The 25,285-nt window shown below is 44.4% G+C and overlaps 1 protein-coding gene across 3 annotated transcripts in view; it reads left to right on the plus strand.

Moving 5' to 3' along the window:
• The window catches only part of LOC115109726 (coiled-coil domain-containing protein 136-like), a 72,422-nt gene that overhangs the window by 19,856 nt on the left and 27,281 nt on the right, over positions 1 to 25,285 (plus strand). For all 3 annotated transcript variants that reach the window (XR_003860548.2, XM_029635000.2, XM_029635001.2), the window contains 5 exons: positions 12,664 to 12,800; positions 16,656 to 16,806; positions 22,900 to 22,974; positions 23,805 to 23,905; positions 24,349 to 24,550. Coding sequence is in view for 2 of the 3 variants with exons in the window: in XM_029635000.2 (XP_029490860.1) it covers positions 12,664 to 12,800; positions 16,656 to 16,806; positions 22,900 to 22,974; positions 23,805 to 23,905; positions 24,349 to 24,550 (666 nt within the window). In the remaining variant the exon portion in view is untranslated. The remainder of the gene's footprint in view (positions 1 to 12,663; positions 12,801 to 16,655; positions 16,807 to 22,899; positions 22,975 to 23,804; positions 23,906 to 24,348; positions 24,551 to 25,285) is intronic.

Below are 25,285 nucleotides of genomic sequence, written 5' to 3' on the forward strand. Positions count from 1 at the left end.
GACAGTATGGTCCACATAGTCAAATTCCTTTGCCAAGTCTGTGAATACAAATTCACCATGCGGTTTTCTATCCAGGGCACAGTGAATATCATTCAAACCTTCAAAGTTGCTGTGACAGTGCGGTGGTCACACCTGGAACCTGATTGCATAACACTCAAAATACTGTTTTCCTGGAGGTAGGCCTTAAGCCGCTTATTGACTAGAGACTCCAATACCTTTTCCAGAATAGACTATTTAGATTATGGGCCGATAGTTATTCAGTAGAGTGGGATCACCTTGTGTGACTCCAGATGTTTCTAATGATAAGTAGCAAGATGACGTGATGTCTGATCTGCACTAGCTGTGACCGCGAAATTGATTTTTTTTTAGTGCATGAACAGATGTCAAAACAGCATCGGCATTATGTTTCTCTGAACAGAAGGCTAAAGTTGTGTGGTGTACTGTTCGATTAATGTCAATGGAGTGAGTGTAGCAATTAGCTGTCAACAAAGGAAAGATCTTTAAAGAGAGGTGTGATATAATCAGTCATGTGTAAGGATGACTGTTGAGGGGAGTGACTTCTACACTTTTACACGTCTCACAGGCATACTTGCTGTTTCTGTTTCATTCTTACTTCCTTGACTCTAAATGAGGTATTGCAGGATATACGAGTTGATGAACAGAAAGTTAAATATGTTGTGTGATACAATCTGAGTAAATGGAAGTTTTCATAAAGCAAGAGCTAGTTTCATATCTACTGAACAAAAATATAAATGCGACTCCGGAAGCCAGATGTGGAGGTCCTGGGCTGGCATGGTTACACATGGTCTGCGGTTGTGAGGCCGGTTGGACATACTCTCAAATTCTCTAAAACAATATTGGAGGTGGCTTATGGGAAAGACATTATCATTCAGTTCTCTGGCAACAGCTCTGGTGGACATTCCTGCAGTTTGCATGCCAATTACACGCTCCCTCAAAACTTGAGACATCTTAGACATTTTATTGTCCCAGCACAAGGTGCACCTGTGTAATGATCATACTGTGTAATCAGCTTCTTGATATATTCAGAGAAATAAGCTTTTTGTGCGAAAATGTATGGGATCTTTTATCTCAGCTCGTGAAACATGACACCAACAGTTTACATGTTGTGTCTATATTTTTGTTCAGTATATATACTTGACGACTGTATGACTGATGCTTCTTAGTGCTTAGAGTATTGGGCCAGTAACCGAAAGGTTGCTGGATCGAATTCCCGAGCTGACAAGGTCTGCCCTGAGCAAGGCATGTAGCCCACTGTTCCCCGTATGCCGAAGATCTCTGGTTCAGAGGGGTTGGGTTAAATGCGGAAAACACATTTCAGTTAAAGGCATTCAGTTGTACAACTGACTAGGTATTCCCCTTTCTTCTATTTGTGTCCTGATGCCCTAGCAGGCAGCCTCTTGGGGCTATGCCCCCCCCCCGATCTCTCAATGCTCTTCATTGCTAACTCATTACAACAGCATCAAACTTTAATGCGACACTCTCATCCAACGACACACACGCAAACCCTTCCAGGCCTTAATGTGTTTTCAAACACAGGGTATACGTGCATGCACATGTGTACATGCGACAGAAATAATTACCTCTGTCAGTGCTGTACATGTTTCCCCTGAGCTGTGAGATTTTGCGATTGGACCCTCTGGGCTACTGTAGCACATTAACTAGACAGCCTGGTTAATATCAGGAAATATAAAAATGTATCAGTTGAAACACGAACACACACCGTTAGTTAATGTTTTACTCTCTGTCCCTCGCTGCTTTTTTCTCTCTTCTCCTCTCTATCGTTCTTTCTCTCTCTTTTTTCCCCTCTTTATTCTGTCGCTCTTCTCTTTCTCTTTGATTTTGTCTCTCTGTCTGTCTCTGTTTCTCGGTCTCTGTCTTTCTCTGTCTCTCTTCTATTTCTCTTTCTCAGCATATCTGTATTGTCATCAGACAGTCTGGGATATATCGGGAAATAGGACAACATATCACATGGTACACACGCATGCACGAACACACGGACGCTCACACGCACACACACACACACACACGCACACACACACACACACACACACACACACACACACACACACACACACACACACACACACACACACACACACACACACACACACACACACACACACACACACACACACACACACACACACACACACAGGACCAGGATTAATTCAGCACAACAACATGACCTCCAGGTCAGATCTATTTTCAAAACTAAATGGATAGACGTTTGTTTTAGAGCAGTGTGGAAGTACTCCAACGTTGTTGAAGATAGACATTGGAAACATTTTTCACAAGGTGAGAGTGAGAAACAGAAGCAAAGAGGAAGAGAAAAGAGACCGAGACTAAGAGAAAGAGAACGGCGACATCACGCCCTCCCTTCGCCCCTTCATTTCGCCGTCTGCTGTCCAGCCTATGGCTGTAGCTTACTTTATTTTTCACTTAACAGAATGCACTACATAACAAACAGGCCTGTAAGGACATAGGAATAGGCACAAAACAGTACTACAAAAAGCGACAACACAACCATGAAATGTGAATGAGGGGTTAGAAAGAAGGAAAGAAAGGAGCAGAGGACAGTAGCTTACTCTCACCCCACCTGGAGAAATGAGAAATGGATGTTTGATTTGTAGTAAAAGGAGAAGAAGAATGTCAAAAATCTGAGTTATGTTTGCTAGCTAAGCTACAGTGAATATTTTACCAACACTGCCATGGATGGATGTCTTTCCATCCATGGCAGTGGATGGCAATTCCATGTGAATTCATTCAGAAACCCAAAACACTGTGTCTTTGTATGCTGTCGGCTTTGTGCGCACATGGAGTTTAAAAGATTGACCTTTTTTGTTGTCTTGTTTAGTAAATGTCAATGCATTACATCCAAGCTTCATCTTGAATAATGCGATTTTTGTTCCTGACCAACATCAAATATGGGCTCTGTGCTCATACACCATGTACATGTGTTTAATTCTACAACTGTGTCAATATGCACAAACTTCAATACATGCTCTTTGACTACAGACTGTAGGCCATGTCTGATGCACTGTAGGAGCTGCATCACTAGATGGCGCTGTTGGATATAATGTTTAAAAGGCCCAGAGGAAAGAGACATCTCTGGAGCAGCTTTTATGGAAGTAAACATAAGATAATAGCCTTGGGGCTGGTTTCCCGGAACAAGGTTAGATTAAGTCTGTAGGTCAGGGAAGCTCCGATTTTTGGGCTTGGTGGGCCAAAATATATTCTGAGTGGTGGGCTGCAGATCGAACAAATTGACAAGCAGTAAGGCCCGGGGGGGTGTGGTATATGGACAATACCACGGCTAAGGGCTGTTCTTATGCATGGTGCTTTATTGATATTATAAACGGGTTACCAAAGTAATTAGAACAGTAAAATGTCATTTTTTGTCATACCTGTGGCCAATCAGCATTCAGGGCTCATACCACCCAGGTTTAGAATTAGAATTATAAACTGGGTGGTTCCAGCCCTGAATGTTGATTGGCTGACAGCCGTGGTATATCAGACCGTGTACCACATGTATGATAAAACATGTATTTTTACTGCTCCAATTACGTTGGTAACCAGTTTTTAATAGCAATAATGCATCTCGGGGGTCCGACGGACAAATCTGGGTTTGGCGAATGCTAGGAGAACGGTACCTGCCCCCATATGCATAATGCCAACTGTAAAGTTTGGTGGGGGAGGAATAATGGTCTGTTTTTCATGGTTCAGGCTCCTTAGTTCCAGTGAAGGGAAATCTTAACGCTATAGCATACCATGACATTCAAGACGATTCTGTGCTTCCAACTTTGTGGCAACAGTTTGAGGAAGGCCCTTTCCTGTTTCAGCAGTGCACAAAGCGAGGTCCATACAGAAATGGTTTGTCAAGAGTGGCGTGGAAGAACTTAATTGGCCTGCACAGAGCCCTGATCTCTTCCCCATTGAACCCCATGAGGAATAAACAGACTCACCCCATCGCGACGTCCTCCAAAGGCTAACTCTCTAGCCCTCGCTATCTCCTTGCTTGCTAGTTCGGCACGCTAACTGCTAGCTTGTTTAGCCCAGGTCCGCTAACTACTACCTTGTTTACCCTGGCCTGCTAATCTGTTAGCTTGTTAGCACAGGCCTGCTAACCGTCCCGCCGCGTCCCAAAAACGCAGTGGCCCATATGTACTCTATCTCTTCCCGATTTAAAAAAAAAATTTGTTTATACCTTCCGGAAACTTGCCTCACCCAATGTGATACGGAATCGCTATTATCTTTATTTTTAGAACACACTCAAGAACCTCCAGAAGCTAACCAGCTAGCTAGCTACAAGCTATTTAGTCATTGTTAGTTTTCTTAACCTGGATAACACTCGCCAGCCCAGCCCCCCTGCCCCATCCACCGCTGCCCCCTGGACTCTGATCACTTGGCTACATAGCTGATGCACGCTGGACTGTCCATTACCACGGTACTCCATTCTGCTTGTTTGTTTTATCTGTCGGCCGAGTTGCCTAGTCAATGCCATCTCACCTGCTGTTGTTACGCTAGCTGATTAGCTGTTGTCTCACCCACTGTTTTAGCTAGCTTTCCCAATTCAACACCTGTGTTCACTGTATGCATCGCTGTATGTCTCTCTCAAATGTCAATATGCCTTGTATACTATTGCTCAGGTTAGTTATCATTGTTTTAGTTCACAATGGAGCCCCTAGTCCTATTCCTCACACCCCTGATACCTCCTTTGTCCCACCTCCCACATATGCGGTGACCTCACCCATTACAACCAGCATGTCCAGAGATAAAACCTCTCTCATCATCACCCAGTGCCTGGGCTTACCTCCGCCGTACCCGCACCCCACCATACCCCTGTCTGTGCATTATGCCCTGAATATATTCTACCATGCCCAGAAACCTGCTCCTCTTATTCTCTGTCCCCAACGCTCTAGGCGACCAGTTTTGATAGCCCTTAGCCGCACCCTCATACTACTCCTTCTCTGTTCTGCGGGTGATGTGGAGGTAAACCCGGGCCCTGCATGTCCCCAGGCACCCTCATTTGTTGACTTCTGTGATCGAAAAAGCCTTGGTTTCATGCATGTCAACATTAGAAGCCTCCTCCCTAAGTTTGTTTTACTCACTGCTTTAGCACACTCTGCTAACCCTGATGTCCTTGCCGTGTCTGAATCCTGGCTCAGGAAGGCCACCAAAAATTCAGAGATTTCCATACCCAACTATAACATCTTCCGTCAAGATAGAACTGCCAAAGGGGGAGGAGTCACAGTCTACTGCAGAGATAGCCTGCAAAGTAATGTCATACTTTCCAGGTCCATACCCAAACAGTTCGAGCTACTAATTCTGAAAATTACTCTCTCCAGAAATAAGTCTCTCACTGTTGCCGCCTGCTACCGACCCCCTCAGCTCCCAGCTGTGCCCTGGACACCATTTGTGAATTGATTGCCCCCCATCTAGCTTCTGAGTTTGTTCTGTTAGGTGACCTAAACTGGGATATGCTTAACACCCCGGCAGTCCTACAATCTAAGCTAGATGCCCTCAATCTCACACAAATCATCAAGGAACCCACCAGGTACAACCCTAACTCTGTAAGCAAGGGCACCCTCATAGACGTCATCCTGACCAACTGGCCCTCCAAATACACCTCCGCTGTCTTCAACCAGGATCTCAGCGACCACTGCCTCATTGCCTGTATCCGCTACGGTGCCGCAGTCAAACGACCACCCTCATCACTGTCAAACGCTCCCTAAAACACTTCTGTGAGCAGGCCTTTCTAATCGACCTGGCCCGGGTATCCTGGAAGGACATTGACCTCATCCCGTCAGTTGAGGATGCCTGGTCATTCTTTAAGAGTAACTTCCTCACCATATTAGATAAGCATGCTCCGTTCAAAAAATGCAGAACTAAGAACAGATACAGCCCTTGATTCACTCCAGACCTGACTGCCCTCGACCAGCACAAAAACATCCTGTGGCGGACTGCAATAGCATCGAACTGTCCCCGCGATATGCAACTGTTCAGGGAAGTCAGGAACCAATACACGCAGTCAGCTTCTTCAGGCAGAAGTTTGCATCCTGTAGCTCCAACTCCAAAAAGTTCTGGGACACTGTGAAGTCCATGGAGAACAAGAGCACCTCCTCCCAGCTGCCCACTGCACTGAGGCTAGGGAACACAGTCACCACCGACAAATCATTTAACATTTACATTTAAGTCATTTAGCAGACGCTCTTATCCAGAGCGAATCCATGATTATCGAAAACTTCAACAAGCATTTCTCAACGGCTGGCCATGCCTTCCGCCTGGCTACTCCTACCTCGGCCAACAGCTCCGGCCCCCCCGCAGCTCCTCGCCCAAGCCTCTCCAGGTTCTCCTTTACCCAAATCCAGATAGCAGATGTTCTGAAAGAGCTGCAAAACCTGGACCCGCATAAATCAGCTGGGCTTGACAATCTGGACCCTCTATTTCTGAAACTATCCGCTGCCATTGTCGCAACCCCTATTACCAGCCTGTTCAACCTCTCTCTCATATCGTCTGAGATCCCCAAGGATTGGAAAGCTGCCGCAGTCATCCCCCTCTTCAAAGGGGGAGACACCCTGGACCCAAACTGTTACAGACCTATATCCATTCTGCCCTGCCTATCTAAGGTCTTCGAAAGCCAAGTCAACAAACAGGTCATTGACCATCTCGAATCCCACCGTACCTTCTCCGCTATGCAATCTGGTTTCCGAGCCGGTCACGGGTGCACCTCAGCCACACTCAAGGTACTAAACGACATCATAACCGCCATCGATAAAAGACAGTACTGTGCAGCCGTCTTCATCGACCTTGCCAAGGCTTTCGACTCTGTCAATCACCATATTCTTATCGGCAGACTCAGTAGCCTCGGCTTTTCGGATTACTGCCTTGCCTGGTTCACCAATTACTTTGCAGACAGAGTTCAGTGTGTCAAATCGGAGGGCATGTTGTCCGGTCCTCTGGCAGTCTCTATGGGGGTGCCACAGGGTTCAATTCTCGGGCCGACTCTTTTCTCTGTGTATATCAATGATGTTGCTCTTGCTGCGGGCGATTCCCTGATCCACCTCTACGCAGACGACACCATTCTATACACTTTTGGCCCGTCACTGGACACTGTGCTATCTAACCTCCAATCGAGCTTCAATGCCATACAACACTCCTTCCGTGGCCTCCAACTGCTCTTAAACGCTAGTAAAACCAAATGCATGCTTTTCAACCGATCGCTGCCTGCACCCGCTTGCCCGACTAGCATCACCACACTGGATGGTTCCGACCTTGAATATGTGGACACCTATAAGTACCTAGGTGTCTGGCTAGACTGCAAACTCTCCTTCCAGACCCATATCAAACATCTCCAATCGAAAATCAAATCAAGAGTCGGCTTTCTATTCCGCAACAAAGCCTCCTTCACTCACGCTGCCAAGCTTACCCTAGTAAAACTGACTATCCTACCGATCCTCGACTTCGGCGATGTCATCTACAAAATGGCTTCCAACACTCTTCTCAGCAAACTGGATGCAGTTTATCACAGTGCCATCCGTTTTGTCACTAAAGCACCTTATACTACCCACCACTGCGACTTGTATGCTCTAGTCGGCTGGCCCTCGCTACATATTCGTCGCCAGACCCACTGGCTCCAGGTCATCTACAAGGCCATGCTAGGCAAAGCTCCGCCTTATCTCAGCTCACTGGTCACGATGGCAACACCCATCCGTAGCACGCGCTCCAGCAGGTGTATCTCATTGAGCATCCCCAAAGCCAACACCTCATTCGGCCGCCTTTCGTTCCAGTACTCTGCTGCCTGTGACTGGAACGAATTGCAAAATCGCTGAAGTTGGAGACTTTTATCTCCCTCACCAACTTCAAACATCAGCTATCTGAGCAGCTAACCGATCGCTGCAGCTGTACATAATCTATTGGTAATTAGCCCACCCATTTTCACCTACCTCATCCCCACAGTTTTTATTTATTTACTTTTCTGCTCTTTTGCACACAAATATCTCTACCTGTACATGATCATCTGATCATTTATCACTCCAGTGTTAATCTGCAATATTGTAATTATTCGCCTACCTCCTCATGCCTTTTGCACACATTGTATATAGACCACCCCTTTTTTTTGTGTTTTTTTCTCTACTGTGTTATTGACTTGTTAATTGTTTACTCCATGTGTAACTCTGTGTTGTCTGATCACTCTGCTATGCTTTATCTTGGCCAGGTCGCAGTTGCAAATGAGAACCTGTTCTCAACTAGCCTACCTGGTTAAATAAAGGTGAAAAAAAAAGAAGACTTATGCCATGTCCATATGATATCCGAGTGAGAGTGACAAATAAAATCAATGAGGGCCCCCTGGAAGTCAGGGCCCCTGGGCACATGCCTTGCATGCCCAGTCGCTAATTTGGTGATGATTAGTCTATTACAAGGTTTAGATAGCTGGCTAGACTACCTTACTTAGCAATGCATGGGCTAATTGAGTGACTGTCAGTGACTGACATAAGAAGTGGAAAACTGCTATATTCAAATGTTCTAACTTTCAACTAAAAAACGAACAAAAAAAATATTCTGGGTGGCAAAACAAAACATTGTCACGGGTCAAACCCTAGTTTGGTCGGTCTTGCTGTAGATACTCCTGGACGAAAAATATTGCTCAAGAGAGTTCCCTTACAAAAAAAACACATGACAAAACGTGGTTTTCTGACACTTAAAAAAACATATATATAACACATATACATCTTGGTCACACCTGATTTATGGACATTTTCCAAGTGTTTTTCCCTCATGGAAAAAAAAATCCCCACGTGACAGCCATTTTCAAGTCTTGTCATAGATTTTCAAGACGATTTAAGTAAAACTGTAACTTGGCCACTCAGGAACATTCAGTGTTGTCATAGTAAGCAACTCCAGTGTATATTTTGCCTTGTGTTTTAGGTTATTGTCCTGATAAAAGGTACATTTTTCTCCCAGTGTCTGTTGGAAAGCAGACTGGACCAGATTTTCCTCTAGGATTTGGCCTGTGTTTAGCTCTATTCCAAAAACTCCCTAGTCGTTGCTGATGACAAGCATAACGATAACATGACGCAGCCACCACTGTGCTTGAAAATATGAAGAGTGGTACTCAGTAATGTGTTGTGTTGGATTTGCCCCAAACATAACGCTTTATATTCTGGACAATTTCATTTCTTTGCCACATTTTTTGCAGTTTTACTTTAGGGCCTTATTTACAAACAAGATGCATTTAAAAATATATATATTTCTATTCTGTACAGGTTTCCTTCTTTTCACTCTGTCAATTAGGTTAGTATTGTGGAGTAAGTACAATGTTGTTGATCCATCCTCAGTTTCCTATCACAGCCATTAAACTCTGTAAATGCTTTAAAGTCATGAAATCCCTGAAATCTCTGAACGGTTTCCTTCCTCTCCGGCAACTGAGTTAGGAAGGACGCCTGTATCTTTGTAGTGACTGGGTGACATCCAAAGTGTAATTAATAACTTCACCATGCTCAAAGGGATATTCAATGTCTGTTTTTTTTACCCACCTACCAATAGGTGTCCTTCTTTGCAAGGCATTGGAAAACTCTCTGGTCTTTTTGTTTGAATCTGCGTTTGAAATTCACTGCTAGACTGAGGGACCTTACAGATAATTGTATGTGTGGGGTACAGAGATGAGGTAGTCACTCAAAAATCATGTTTAACAGTATTATCGCACACGGAGTGAGTCAATGACTTCTTAACCAAATGTTTACACCTGAATTTATTTAGGCATGCCATAACAAAGGTGTTGAATACTTACTGACTCAAGACATTTCAGCTTTTCATTTTTAAAGCTGCAACATGTAACTTTTTGGGAGACCCGACCAAATTCACATAGAAATGTTACAGTTACAGATGTGTCATTATCATTGAAAGCAAGTCTAAGAAGTGGTAGATCTGTTCTATGTGCTTTATTTCTATGCTTCCTGGTCTTAAGTTGGTCTTAAGTTTAGTTTTTGCATATTTTACTTTTGGTTTTGTACACCAGCGTCAAACAGCTGAAAATATCATTTTGGGTTATGGAAAATATATTTCACAGTGGTTAAGATGGTACAATGATTCTCTACACTAGACTTGCTAGTTTTGTCACAAATTGAAATTAGGTGAACAATTTGAATTTTAGCAAACAGGAAATTGCGTAGCGATTTCTTCATAGTGTATCTTTAATTAATTTGTAAACATTTCTAAAAACATAATTCCACTTTGACATTATGGGGTATTGTGTGTGGGCCAGTGACACAACATCTAAATTTAATATAATTTTTTTGAGGCTGTAACAAAATGTGGAAAAAGAAGTACAAAATAAAGATTTTAAAGCCTTGAGACAGATGAGACACAAATTGTGTATGTGTGCCATTCAGAGGGTGAATGAGCAAGACAAAAACAGTAAGTGCCGGGGTATGGAAGCAGGTGCCAGGCGCACCGGTTTGTGTCAATGACTGCAACGCTGGGTTTTTCACACTGTGTATCAAGAATGGTCCACTACCCAAAGGACATCCAGCCAACTTGACACAACTTTGGGAAGCATTGGAGCCAGCATCCCTGTGGAACGCTTTTGTTACGGATACAGTTATCCTGTGTGTGTGTGTATCCTGTGTGTGTTTCTTTTCTCTCCTTCTCCCCTCACAGGTGAAAACCATCACTCCCCAATCAGTCAACAATCAATCATCAATCAGAAGACACACCTCCTCCTATTTCCTACCCTATCACAGTTCCTTCCCCATGGTTTAAAAACCCCATCATTTGTTTGCTCTAGAGCAATCTCTCGCTCAATCTCTAGCTGAATCGCTCTGTAAATGCCATGTCTGTAGGTCTCTGTGTTTCACTCTCGCTTTGTGTCTTAACCTCTCTTTTGTTTAAGCACCTCATAGCACTTTGTCATCACCTGTGAGTATTGTTTTTGGTTATGGTGTTTGTTTGTTGCTGGTGGGAAAACGGGGAAACCAAGACAAGTCGCCCATGGGCATACACTACCCGTAGGTGAACTTTGTTAAATACACTAGTTAGAACTGGGCGGACCACCCACTGTATTTTTGGTTAGTTAGTTAGCTGTTGTTAAAGTAGGCTAGTCTAGCTTAGGGGTGTTTTTGAATACTTATTGTTTCTTTCCTTGGGTCCAGCTCAGCCCCTTTTCCTGCTCCCCCCATTACCGTGTGTTTATAAATAAACCTAGAGTTTGACGGTAGATTTCTGTTGTCGTGGTTATTTCGTGCACACTTTTACTTTGTCACAATAATAATTTGCATGAGTTATGTTACGGGTCTCATTACCATCCCCCCTAGACTGTCGGGCCAAAAGGGATTCGTAACAGCTTTCGACACCTTGTAGAGTCCATGCCCCAACGAATTTAGGTTTTTCTGAGGGCAATATCAGGAAGGTGTTCCTAATGTGTGGTATACTCAATGTAGTTTTGCTGTATGATGGTCACTGACAGTTAAAGGGGCAATCCTTAGTTGTTACATACACTTTAGGACATATTAATGACATGTTTCCATTGATTCTTGAAGAATATAACGTATAAATACATCAGGAGCTTAGTTCAACTGTCGTACCCCATCAGAACCCAAAATATAACTCCACTGTTTTTTAAATGTAGCCTAGTAGTTAGAGCGTTGGACTAGTAACCAAAAGGTTGCAAGCTTGAATCCCAGAGCTGACAAGGTACAAATCTGTCGTTCTGCCCCTGAACAAGGCAGCTAACCCACTGTTCCTAGGCCGTCATTGAAAGTAAGAATTTGTTCGTTGGGGCATGGACTCTACAAGGTGTCGAAAGCGTTCTAGTAACCAAAAGGTTACTTGGGTAGTGGACCGTTCTTGATACACAGTGTGAAAAACCTAGCATTGCAGAGTCATTGACACAAACCGGTGCGCCTGGCACCTGCTTCCATACCCCGTTCAAAGGCACTTACTGTTTTTGTCTTGCTCATTCACCCTCTGAATGGCACACATACACAATTTGTGTCTCATCTGTCTCAAGGCTTAACAATCTTTATTTTCCTCCCCTTCATCTACTACACTGATTGAAGTGGATTTAACAAGTAACATCAGCAAGGGATCATAGCTTTCACCTGGATTCACCTCGTCAGTCTATGTCATGGAAAGAGCAGGTGTTCTTAATGTTTTGTGTACTCAGTGTATGTTGCCATTTGAACGTGATCCATTACCTCTGCGAATGTCCCGTAAAATCATTTGGGCTTTTTAGATGTCTTCACCATAATTCCACTGGTGGAAACATGCTACTGCAACATGTTTAAACCATCTTTTCACTTGTGAGGAGAATAATATTATTTCAACCCTGCATGTGAATCTGCAATTCCACATGTGAAAGTGAGATTTTCACAGTTAGAAATATGGTTTCATGAGTAAAATGTAAGCTCACCATGAAAACAGCTACAGTATTTCACATGTGAACCTGCACATTTGACATGTGTTTTTTTGCAAAGGTTTCTTAATTTAAAGGGCTTTTTAGTCCAATCTGTGTCTGGGAAAGTGACTCTTGAAGTAAAAGGTCTTGGAGAATATATACCTGTGTGATCTGAATAGGTTGTTTTGTTTCTACCATAAACTATAGGGTTTCAACCATCTATAATTCTGTATTTTTTCAATCACCCTCAGATGAGCCCTGTGGAGATCTGAAAGCGGAGAGCAGCCCCAGCCTGAGCCGCAGCATGGACAATGAGATCACAGCCAAGGAGAGAGGAGTACTGGAGAACAACGAAAAGGAGACAATGGACAGAGCTCAGGAGGAGGAGGTAGAGAAGCTCTTATGTTTGTTGGTGGTATCTGTTGTAGTCTTTATTTGTCTGGCATGTTTATGGGTCCTGATTTTGTATTCGTTTTTTTTGTTCTATGTGTGTCTTTTTTTATCTGCTGCTGTTTGACATTACATTTAGTTTCCATGTGATTGATACCATTCCATTCAGTCCATTCCAGCCATTATTATGAGCTGTCCATCCCTCACCAGCCTCCTGTGAGATGGCTGCCGTTTTACGGGCTCTTAATCAATTGTGCTATTGTGTGTGGTTTTTTTTTTGTTGCGTTATTTGTAACTTATTCTGTTCATAATGTTTCTGCCACTGTCTCTTATGACCGAAAAGAGCTTCTGGATATCAGGACAGCGATTACTCACCTCGTACTGGATGAAGATTTTTTTCTTTAACGAGTCAGACAGGAAGGATTTACTTCAGACACTCAACAAGGCCAACATCCACGTCATTCGCAGGAGAAAGAGATGGAGATATCGGGGACTTTGCCTTGTAAGGATCCGACGGCGAGTTGGTAATCTGCCTCTAACATCAGTCCTATTAGCCAATGTACAATCATTGGATAACAAAATAGACAAGCTACGATCACGAATACCCTACCAATGGGAAATTAAAAACAAATATATTTTGTTTCACCGAGTCGTGGCTGAACGATGACATGGATAAAAGACAGCTGGCGGGGTTTGCGCTGCATCGACATGATAGAGCAGCTAAGACAAGGGGTGGCGGTCTGTGTATATTTATGTAAACAACAGCTGGTGCACGAAATCTAATATTAAGGAAATCTCAAGGTTTTGCTTCCCTGGGGTAGAATATTTCATGATAAGCTATAGATCACACTATTTAACAAGAAAGTTGTCATCTATATTTTTCATAGCTGTCTATTTACCACCAAAAATAATGCACTCAATGAGCTGTATACCGCCATAAGCAAACAGAAAAACGCTCATCCAGAGGCGGTGCTCCTAGTGGCCAGGGACTAATGAAGGGAAAACTTAAATCCGTTTTACATTTCTACCATGTTAAATGTGCAACCAGAGGGAAAAAAAACTTTAGACCACCTTTACTCCACACACAGAGGCACGTACAAAGCTCTCCCTTGCCCTCCATTTGCCAAATCCGACCATAATTCTATCCTCCTGATTCCTGCCTACAAGCAAAAACTAAAGTGACTCTGTCAATAAAGAAGTAGTCAGATGATGCCGATGCTAAGCTACAGGACTGTTTTGCTAGCACAGACTGGAATATAATGGCATTGAGGAGTACACCACATCAGTCACTTGCTTCATCAATAAGTGCATCGAAAATGTCCCCACAGAAGCCATGGATTACAGGCAACATCCGCACTGAGCTAAAGGTAGAGCTTCCACTTTCAAGGAGCGGGACTCTAACCCGGACGCTTATAAGAAATTCCGCTATGCCCTCAGACGAACCATCAAACAGGCAAAGCGTCAATACAGGACTAAGATTGAATCATACTACACCGGCTCCGACGCTCGTCGGATGTGGCAGGGCTTGCAAACTATTACAGACTACAAAGGGAAGCACAGTCGCGAGCTGCCCAGTGACACGAGCCTACCAGACAAGCTAAATTACTTCTATGCTCGCTTCGAGGCAAACAACACTGAACAATGCATGAGAGCATTAGCTCGCCGGACGACTGTGTGATCAAATTTTTTTATATAGCCCTTCTTAAATCAGCTGATATCTCAAAGTACTGTACAGAAACCCAGCCTAAAACCCCAAACAGCAAGCAATGCAGGTGTAGAAGCACGGTGGCTCGGAAAAACTCCCTAGAAAGGCCAAAACCTAGGAAGAAACCTAGAGAGGAACCAGGCTATGAGGGGTGGCCAGTCCGCTTCTGGCTGTGCTGGGTGGAGATTATAACAGAACATGGCCAAGATGTTCAAATGTTCATAAATTACCAGCATGGTCAAATAATAATAATCACAGTAGTTGCGAGGGTGCAGCAAGTCAGCACCTCAGGAGTAAATGTCAGTTGGCTTCTCATAGCCGATCATTAAGAGTATCTCTACCACTCCTGCTGTCTCTAGAGAGTTGAAAACAGCAGGTCTGGGACAGGTAGCACGTCTGGTGTGCAGGTCAGGGTTCCATAGCCGCAGACTGAACAGTTGAAATCATGTGATCATGCTCTCCGTAGCCAATGTAAGACTTTTAAACAGGTCAACATTCACAAGGCCGCATGGCCAGACGGATTAGCAGGACGTGTACTCCGAGCATGCACTGACCAACTGGCAAGTGTCTTCACTGACATTTTCAACCTTTCCCTGTCTGAGTCTGTAATACCAACATGTTTCAAGCAGACCACCATAGTCCCTGTGCCCAAGAACACTAAGGTAACCTGCCTAAATGACTACAGACTCGTAGCACTCACGTCTGTAGCCATGAAGTGCTTTGAAAGTTTGGTCATGGTTCATAATCAACACCATTATCCCAGAAACCCTAGACCCACTCCAATTTGCATACCGCCCCAACAGATCCACAGATGAAGCAATCTCTATTGCACTCCACACTGCCCTTCCCCACCTAGACAAAAGGAACACCTACGTGAGAATGCGATTCATTGACTACAGCTCAGCATTCAACACCATAGAGCCTTCAAAGCTCATTATTAAGCTAAGGACCCTGGGAATAAACACCTCCTTCTGAAACTGGATCCTGTACTGGTGGTAAGGGTACGTAGCAACACGTCCGCCACGCTGATCCTCAACACTGGGGCCCCTCAGAGGTGTGTGCTCAGTCCCCTCCTGTACTCCCTGTTCACCCATGACTGCATGGCCAGGCACGACACCAACACCATCATTAAGTTTGCCGACAACACAATAGTGGTAGGCCTGATCACCGACAACGATGAGACAGCCTATAGGGAGGTCAGAGACCTGGTCGTGTGGTGCCAGGACAACAACTTCTCCCTCAACGTGATAAAGACGAAGGATATGATTGTGGACTACAGGAAAAGGAGGACCGAGCACGCCTCCATTCTCATTGATGGGGCTGTAGTGGAGCAGGTTGAGAATTTCAAGTTCCTTGGTGTCCACATCACCAACAAACTATCATGTTCCAAACACACCAAGACTGTCGTGAAGCGGGCATGACAAAGCCTATTCCCCCTCAGGAGACCAAAAATATTTGGCATGGGTTCTTAGATCCTCAAAACGTTCTACAGCTGCACCATAGAGAGCATCCGAACAGGTTGCATCACTGTCTGGTATGGCAACTGTTCGGCCTCCGACCGCAAGGCACTACAGAGGGTAGTGCGTATGGCCCAGTACATCACTGGGGCCAAGCTTCCTGCCATCCAGGACCTCTATACCAGGCGGTGTCTGAGGGAGGCCCAGTCACCCTGGTCATAAGACTGTTCTCTCTGCTACCGCACTGCAAGCGGTACTGGAGAACAAAGTCTAGGTCCAAAAGGCTTCTTAACAGCTTCTACCCCCAAGCCATAAGACTCCTGAACAGCTAACCAAATGGTTACCCAGAGTATATGCATTGTCCCCCCTCACTCTTTTACGCTCCTGCTACTCTCTGGTTATTATCTATGCATAGTCACTTTAACTCTACCTCAATTTCCTCGACTAACTTTGACTCTGTACCGGTACCCCCTTGTATATAGCCTCGCTACTGTTATTTTATTGTTGCTCTAATAACTATTTGTTATTTTTACTTATCTATTTTTTACTTAGCACTTGTTTTTCTTAAAACTGCATTGTTGGCTAAGAGCTTGTAAGTAAGCATTTCACTGTAAGCTCTACACCTGTTGTATTCGAAGCATGTAGTGAATAAAAATGTATTTGATTTGATCTATCAATCTCTATCTTGGAGGAGGAGAAGGGGAGGAGGGAGCAGCAGGAGCCCCTGTCTGAGGAGCAGGAGCTGGAGGAGTTGAGGAGCCAGGTGCTGCAGCTCCTTCTGGAGTTAGAGGAGGCCAGGGAAATGTCCAACAAACACCAAGAGGCCTTCCACGAGCTACAGGGTAAGAGAGTAGTTGATGCGAAATGGCTAGCTAGTTAGCTGTTAGCTGTGGTCCATTAGCAGTGCCATATTATAGGTCAGGGTTCTCCAACCCTGTTCCTGGAGAGCTACCCTCCTGTAGGTTTCCGCTCCAACCCCAACCTGGTGCAGGTGATCAACCAGCTAATTATTAGAATCAGGTGTGCTAGATTAGGGTTGGAGTGAAAACACATATTTTGACCAATGGGTAAATTGTTAATTGGGTAGGTAATCCTCTCAGAAAACCAATGTCCAAAACTCATGTCTCTATCATAATCCGTTCAAAAGCTACACATTTTTACACTTGTAGGATGGGCAAAATTAAATTAATAGGGACCAGATACTCTGTGAGATTTAAATCTAACAGGTTCACTCTCCAGTTGAACTCTTCATCTTTCTTCTCCCAGGACATAAACATTATAGAGGTAAGATGTAGTATTTTCATATTTTAGTAGACGCTTTTCATATTAATGCGAAATTCATGTTCTAGTAGAAAATTTCTCACAAAAACAAGCGTAACTTCGTAAAATGTAAATGGAGCACTGGGCGTACCTGAAGATTTTTAAAGCATTTTACATTTAATTCAGTTCGTGTCATGCAAAATTGTATTTTTGCAACCTGTGGAAACAACTTTGAAGATGACCACCACAGCATGTAAAATCATCAAAAGTTGCTGAGAGAAAGCTGCTCCGCTCTGTCCACAGAGCTGATTATCGGATGTATCAGGTTACGAAATCGGACTTTTTGGATATACTGTTAATTAGATGTTAGAAAAAGACCCCACTGAACGATTCAGAACATAAATAATCATATCTGTCTTGGTAAAATATATTTTATAACACAAGGAAGTGAAATGTCATCACCAAAGTGGGTTTTCACCCACTCTGGGAAAAGTAGGTGGACACCCTACATACTGCAGACATATTCCCTTCCCTGAGATTTCTAGATGTTTTGTCTCATACACACTGAGTAAGACCTTAGCGCTGAGGACATAGTGAACACATTGAGTAAGGCCTTAAGTGCTATGAACTTAGTGAACACACTGAGTAAGGCCTTAGTGCTGTGAACATAGTGAGCGCCAACTCAGCTCAGTGAGAACAGCTCATGCCGGGGTACTTTTAGAGTGTCAGTTGTTTGTCTGGTAGGGGGCAGGCATTTCACAGACAGACAGAAAGCTGCATGCTCACAGCACGCTCAGATACACGTACATGCGCACACACACGTGCGCACACGCACGCATACACACACACAGGCGCATTCAGCACGCTCAGGCTCCAGGGAAGCTTCCAGGTTGGGTTGGACCACACTATGATGTCATCACTCCCCATATGCTGGGGATGGAACAGGATGCCTGGGACACTTCCCACGGGAAGTAGGGGTCCTGTTTAAATATATATTTATGGTGCATTACCACCACCAGTTGGACGGGGTATAGAACAAGAAATAAAACATCCATTGTGGGAAAGGGGGAAAAATGGCATCAAACAAAATTCTAAAATAGACACGTCAACAAACAAAATACCCCAAAATGATATTATATTTATTCATGATATTATGAATAAAAACAGAGGATTTATGTCACATATGCAGTTATCAAAAATATGTGGGAATATCTGCTCAATCCAAATTTACAACCAACTGATTGCAGCACTACAACAAAAATGAAGGCAGGTGGAAAAGGGAGAAGGTAGGGAACTTGGTTGAAAGGAAATATACCAGTTTCATTTGAGGAAAAACATGTTGACAGCTGCGCCATACAGGTTGTAAAATAAATGGGAAGACATTTTCGATGTACCAATTCCATGGCATATGGTTTATGAACTGGTTAAAAAAACTACACTTGATTCAACACTTAGAGTTTTTCAATTTAAATTATTATATAAAATTCTTGCCACCAACAGAATGCTATATATACAGTTGAAGTTGGAAGTTTACATACACTTAGGTTTGAGTCATTAAAACTAGTTTTTCAACCACTCCACAAATGTCTTGTTAACAAACTATTTTTATTTATTTAACTAGGCAAGACAGTTAAGAACAAATTCTTATTTACAAGGCCTAGGAACAGTGGGTTAACTGCCTTGTTCAGGGGAAGAATACAGAGTTTTACCTTGTCAGCTCAGGGATTCGATCTTGCATCCTTATCGTTACTAGTCCAACGCTCTAACCACTAGGCTACCTGCCGTTAACAAACTATAGTTTCGGCAAGTCGGTTAGGACATCTAGTTTGTGCATGACACGTAATTTTCCCAACAATTGTTTACAGACAGATTATTTCACTTATAGTTCACTGTATCACAATTCCAGTGGGTCAGAAGTTTACATACACTAAGTTGACTGCCTTTAAACCGCTTGGAAAATTCCATAAAATTATGTCATGGCTTTAACCTGAAAGGCCGCTCAGCAAGGAAGAAGCCACTGCTCCAAAACCGCTATAAAAATGCCAGACTACGGTTTGCAACTGCACATGGGGACAAAGATCGTACTTTTTGGAGAAATGTCCTCTGGTCTGATGAAACAAAAATAGAACTATTTGGCCATATTGACCATCGTCATGTTTAGAGGAAAAAGGGGGAGGCTTGCAAGCTGAAGAACACCATCCCAACCATGAAGCACGGGGGTGGCAGCATCATGTTGTGTGCTGCTGCAGGAGGGACTGGTGCACTTCACAAAGTAGATGACATCATGAGGGAGGAAAATTATGTGGATATATTGAAGCAACATCTCTAGACATCAGTCAGGAAATTAAAGCTTGGTCGCAAATGGGTCTTCCAAATGGACAATGACCCCAAGCATACTTCCAAAGTCGTGGCAAAATGGCTTAAGGACAACAAAGTCAAGGTATTGTAGTGACCATCACAAAGCCCTGACCTCAATCCCATAAAAAGATTGTGGGCAGAACTGTAAAAGCGTGTGCGAGCAAGGAGGCCTACAAACCTGACTCAGTTACACCAGCTCTGTCAGGAGGAATGGGCCACAATTCTGGGGAGCTTGTGGGAGGCTACCCAAAACGTTTGACCCAAGTAAAACAATTTATAGGCAATGCTACCAAATAGTAATTGTGATGTGAAATGTCAGAATAATAATAGAGAGAATGATTTATTTCAGCTTTTATTTCTTTCATCGCATTTGTAAACTTCTGACCAACTGGGAATGTGATGAAAGAAATAAAAGCTGAAATAAATCATTCTCTCTACTATTATTTTGACATTTCACATTCTTAAAATAAAGTGGTGATCCTAACTGACCTAAGACGGAATTTTTACTAGTACTGAGTTTAAATGTATTTGGCTAATGTGTATGTAAACTTCCAACTTCAACTGTATGTGGCATATAACAATCTCAGCTCAATAGATAGTTTATTCTGGTTTTTCCCCCATGTAGCTTGTTTCTGGCCACAGGTTCAGGAATGGTTAAAAAATCACAACATGCATTTAAAAATAACCCTACAAATAGCAGTGTTGGATGATTTGGAAAGCCATAGTCAGTCAATAAATAATATAATAGTACTCGTAGGAAAGGTTTTCATCTTTAGCTCACAATCTATGGATACTATACGATTTAGAAATGTTCAAAAAGTATGTAAAACATCATAGCACAATGGAGAAATATATGGCACATGGAAACCAAATGAGGGTGATCTATGGTGATAGGTGGGACGGGCTGAGCGTGGCTGAGGGTTGGTCTATGGTGATAGGTGGGATGGGCTGAGAGTGGCTGAGGGTTGGTCTATGGTGATAGGTGGGATGGGCTGAGAGTGGCTGAGGGTTGGTCTATGGTGATAGGTGGGATGGGCTGAGCGTGGCTGAGGGTTGGTCTATGGTGATAGGTGGGATGGGCTGAGAGTGGCTGAGGGTTGGTCTATGGTGATAGGTGGGATGGGCTGAGAGTGGCTGAGGGTTGGTCTATGGTGATAGGTGGGATGGGCTGAGCGTGGCTGAGGGTTGGTCTATGGTGATAGGTGGGATGGGCTGAGAGTGGCTGAGGGTTGGTCTATGGTGATAGGTGGGACGGGCTGAGCGTGGCTGAGGGTTGGTCTATGGTGATAGGTGGGATGGGCTGAGCGTGGCTGAGGGTTGGTCTATGGTGATAGGTGGGATGGGCTGAGCGTGGCTGAGGGTTGGTCTATGGTGATAGGTGGGATGGGCTGAGAGTGGCTGAGGGTTGGTCTATGGTGATAGGTGGGATGGGCTGAGCGTGGCTGAGGGTTGGATGGTGAGGTGGGATGGGCTGAGAGTGGCTGAGGGTTGGTCTATGGTGATAGGTGGGATGGGCTGAGCGTGGCTGAGGGTTGGTCTATGGTGATAGGTGGGATGGGCTGAGTGGCTGAGGGTTGGTCTATGGTGGGATGGGCTGAGCGTGGCTGAGGGTTGGTCTATGGTGATAGGTGGGATGGCTGAGGGGGCTGAGCGTGGCTGAGGGTTGGTCTATGGTGATAGGTGGGATGGGCTGAGCGTGGCTGAGGGTTGGTCTATGGTGATAGGTGGGATGGGCTGAGCGTGGCTGAGGGTTGGTCTATGGTGATAGGTGGGATGGGCTGAGCGTGGCTGAGGGTTGGTCTATGGTGATAGGTGGGATGGGCTGAGAGTGGCTGAGGGTTGGTCTATGGTGATAGGTGGGATGGGCTGAGCGTGGCTGAGGGTTGGTCTATGGTGATAGGTGGGATGGGCTGAGAGTGGCTGAGGGTTGGTCTATGGTGATAGGTGGGATGGGCTGAGCGTGGCTGGTTGGTCTATGGTGATAGGTGGGATGGGCTGAGCGTGGCTGAGGGTTGGTCTATGGTGATAGGTGGGATGGGCTGAGCGTGGCTGAGGGTTGGTCTATGGTGATAGGTGGGATGGGCTGAGCGTGGCTGAGGGTTGGTCTATGGTGATAGGTGGGATGGGCTGAGCGTGGCTGAGGTTGGTCTATGGTGATAGGTGGGATGGGCTGAGCGTGGCTGAGGGTTGGTCTATGGTGATAGGTGGGATGGGCTGAGCGTGGCTGAGGGTTGGTCTATGGTGATAGGTGGGATGGGCTGAGCGTGGCTGAGGGTTGGTCTATGGTGATAGGTGGGATGGGCTGAGCGTGGCTGAGGGTTGGTCTATGGTGATAGGTGGGATGGGCTGAGCGTGGCTGAGGGTTGGTCTATGGTGATAGGTGGGATGGGCTGAGCGTGGCTGAGGGTTGGTCTATGGTGATAGGTGGGATGGGCTGAGCGTGGCTGAGGGTTGGTCTATGGTGATAGGTGGGATGGGCTGAGCGTGGCTGAGGGTTGGTCTATGGTGATAGGTGGGATGGGCTGAGCGTGGCTGAGGGTTGGTCTATGGTGATAGGTGGGATGGGCTGAGCGTGGCTGAGGGTTGGTCTATGGTGATAGGTGGGATGGGCTGAGCGTGGCTGAGGGTTGGGATTAAAGAGTTTATGTTTGATAAAGTATTATTTTTATGTGACTGCTTTATATAAAAGTACCATGTATGTAAAATGTGTATGTAAAATTGCATGTATATGTAGCAAAAAATCTGTAAAAAAAAAAACTAAAATATATTTGTCTTCCAAAGAGGGGGGTGGTGGAGGGGTTAATGGTAAAAAATAAATACAAATAATAACCATTTAAAAAAATGATGTAGCTTAAAAAATATATTTTCTGCTGATTCCCTCACTCGGATCAGACCAGATCTGGATCTGACTAGGTCTATACGGAATGGGTCTAGATATCCTCAAGTCTGATCAGAAGGTGTCTTTATATTAGTTAATTTATGCATGAGAATGTGAGAATGAGGGGTGAGAATGCCCCAGTTCCATTTCAGTATGGGTCCAACTTTTTGGACCAGTGAAGACCTTTAGAGTAAATCACTACTGTATTGTCACATCACATGCCAGTTAATGTATATGGGTGTAAAACCTAAAGACTTGCTAACAAGACCATTGATGTGGATGTCAAATTTTAAGGCTTTGAAAATAAATATAATATATGAATGAGGCCAATGTTGACGCTTCAGAAAAATGTGTGAAGTGAGAATATACCACTACACCACAAACTGCTGACTCATTCTTTCTCTCATACCTGTCTCTCCCTCCCTATGTGCCCATACAGGTCTGCTGGAGGATGAGCGTCTGGCCAGTGCCCACCAGGCAGAAGCCTTTGCAAGACAAGTCTACAACCTGCAAGGTACTGTCTGCAACAGATGTATAAAGTGCTGCTCCCGAGTGCTTTAATCCTGGCACCAAATAAGTGACACCATTGTGAATTTGGTGACAACAATAAAGCATATATCAGTATATATCATGAGGCCCTCCAGCACCCGTACTTAAAGGTTTGGGATGTGCATATCACCGACTCACGCTTCACAGCTGCCAAAGAGAACCGCAACAATTACATGTAAAGGCTGTTTGACACAAAGATTGCTAATGGGGAAAAATTATGATTGGTAAATGAATAGATCATTCATAAATGTCCAATCACCATATGGAATTCCATTGTCCCACCTAACCTCTAATGAAAAGTTTACATTTGAGGGGCCACAGAGACATTGTGAGCCCCCACAGAAAGGCTACATAGACAGAACGGCTGTGTTGCATAAGTGTGAGGTGATGTAATTGGCTGTCAAGTGTTACATGTGTGTGTCGTCATTTGTCTTACGGGGATCTGAGTCAATTGTCTGATGTCAATGTCTGGGGCTCACTTACAGCCCATTTTACCTCCAGTTACACTAGCTACTCTTGAAATCCCAACTTACTTTTCTCCCAGGAACACCCATATGCTCATGCACCCTGTTATCAGATCTCCTCACTTATCACTACCTAACTCATTGTAGCCTAGAACGAGCACACCTGATTCAACTAGTCAATGGCTTGATGATTACTTGACAAGTTAAATCAGGTGAGCTAGCTCTGAAATAGATCATATGGAACTGCTAAGGGTCCCAGAGGAGAGGTTTGAAGAACACTGCTGTATGTATAAGCATTTAAACTCTTGTCCCTGTATGTCTCCCTCCCCAGCCCAGCTGCGTTCAGTACAGGAGGAGATGGACTCTCTAGAGGAGGAGAAGGAGAGTGAGCTGACTGAGGCTCACGAGGAGCTACGCCTCGCCCAGGAGGAGGTGGTGCTTTACCTTATGCTATTTTACTTTACTTAAGCTACTTTACTTTAGGCTATTGGACTTTACTTTAGGCTATTGTACTTTGCTTTAGACTATTTTCCTTTACTGTATGATACTTTACTTTACTTTAAGCTATTTTGCTTTACTTGAAGGTACTTTACTTTAGGCTACTTTACTTTAGACTATGCAACTTAATAAGGCTATTTTACTTGGATTTAGATACTTTGCTTTACTTTAAGCTATTTTACTTTAAGTTACTTTAGGCTACTTTACTTTAGGGCTATTCTACTTTAGGTTATTCTACTTTGTTAGGCTATTTTACTTTACTATTTCCAGAAGTATGTGCTCTCTGCATGCGAGGATAGGTTTGACTGTTCGGTTCCTTGTGTTACAGGTGGTGCTGCTGAGTTTGATTGATTGATTTATTGATTGATTATTTGCAGGTTCTGCTTCTGCAGCAGGCGGCTGAGGAGGCAGCGGCCGAGAGGGAGAACGACATTGCGTCCCTGCAGGAGGAGCTGTGTCGCCTCCGGGCCCAGCTGGGGAGGCTCAACGATGAGGCGCAGGAGTACGAGCTGGAGATCACCACACTGAGAGCAGAGATCAGCATGAAGAGTCAAAGGAGGGAGGAAGAGAGGAAAGGAGGTGAGAGAGAGGGGAGGAGATAAGAGGAGCAGCAATAGGAGCTAGAGATCACCACGCTGCGAATCGAGATCTGGGAAGGTCTTCACAGTAAATTTGCTGATCTTATTATCCCTGACCCCTGACCTTGTCCACTGGCCAGGTCAAAGCAGCATCAATCAGCAAAGGGCTTCTCTAGACCCTTCCCCCCTTCCCTGAGTCACACCCTAACCCTCACCACCAGAGCAGAGCAGTGATGTCATGTATTGGGTTTGTGTCCCTTACATGTCACTGTGCCTCCCCTCTACTTCCCCCCTAACTTGCCTCATTCCCTGACTCAGAGGGTGACATCACTGACATCACTGTCATCCTTGGTATTCCAAACACACACAACCTATCACCCTACCACCACCCCCGTGGCTCCCTGTGTGAGACATTTTTGTCATATTTAACCCTTTCCTCAACCTCTTTTATTAAACCCCAACTGTCTTTGACTGTGAGATTGTAACCATGATGCAGCTAGCAATAACACAGCAATAACACAGCCAGGACCTCATGCACAGGTTTCATCATGTTATCAGTGTAGATGCCTAGACAGAGCAGTACAGGAGTGGCAGAGTCAGTAGGGTTTGGGTCACAGTTTTATGAGTGTCAAATTCCAGTCTGATGTTAGGTTTACAGACAGTAGGTCTTTCTCTTTCTGCCTCTGTCATTGATGTCTATTTGCAGTGGGCAGAGTACAGACTTGTAAAATAGGCC

This window comes from Oncorhynchus nerka, linkage group LG25 (genome assembly GCF_034236695.1).
Source record: "Oncorhynchus nerka isolate Pitt River linkage group LG25, Oner_Uvic_2.0, whole genome shotgun sequence".
NCBI lineage: Eukaryota > Metazoa > Chordata > Actinopteri > Salmoniformes > Salmonidae > Oncorhynchus > Oncorhynchus nerka.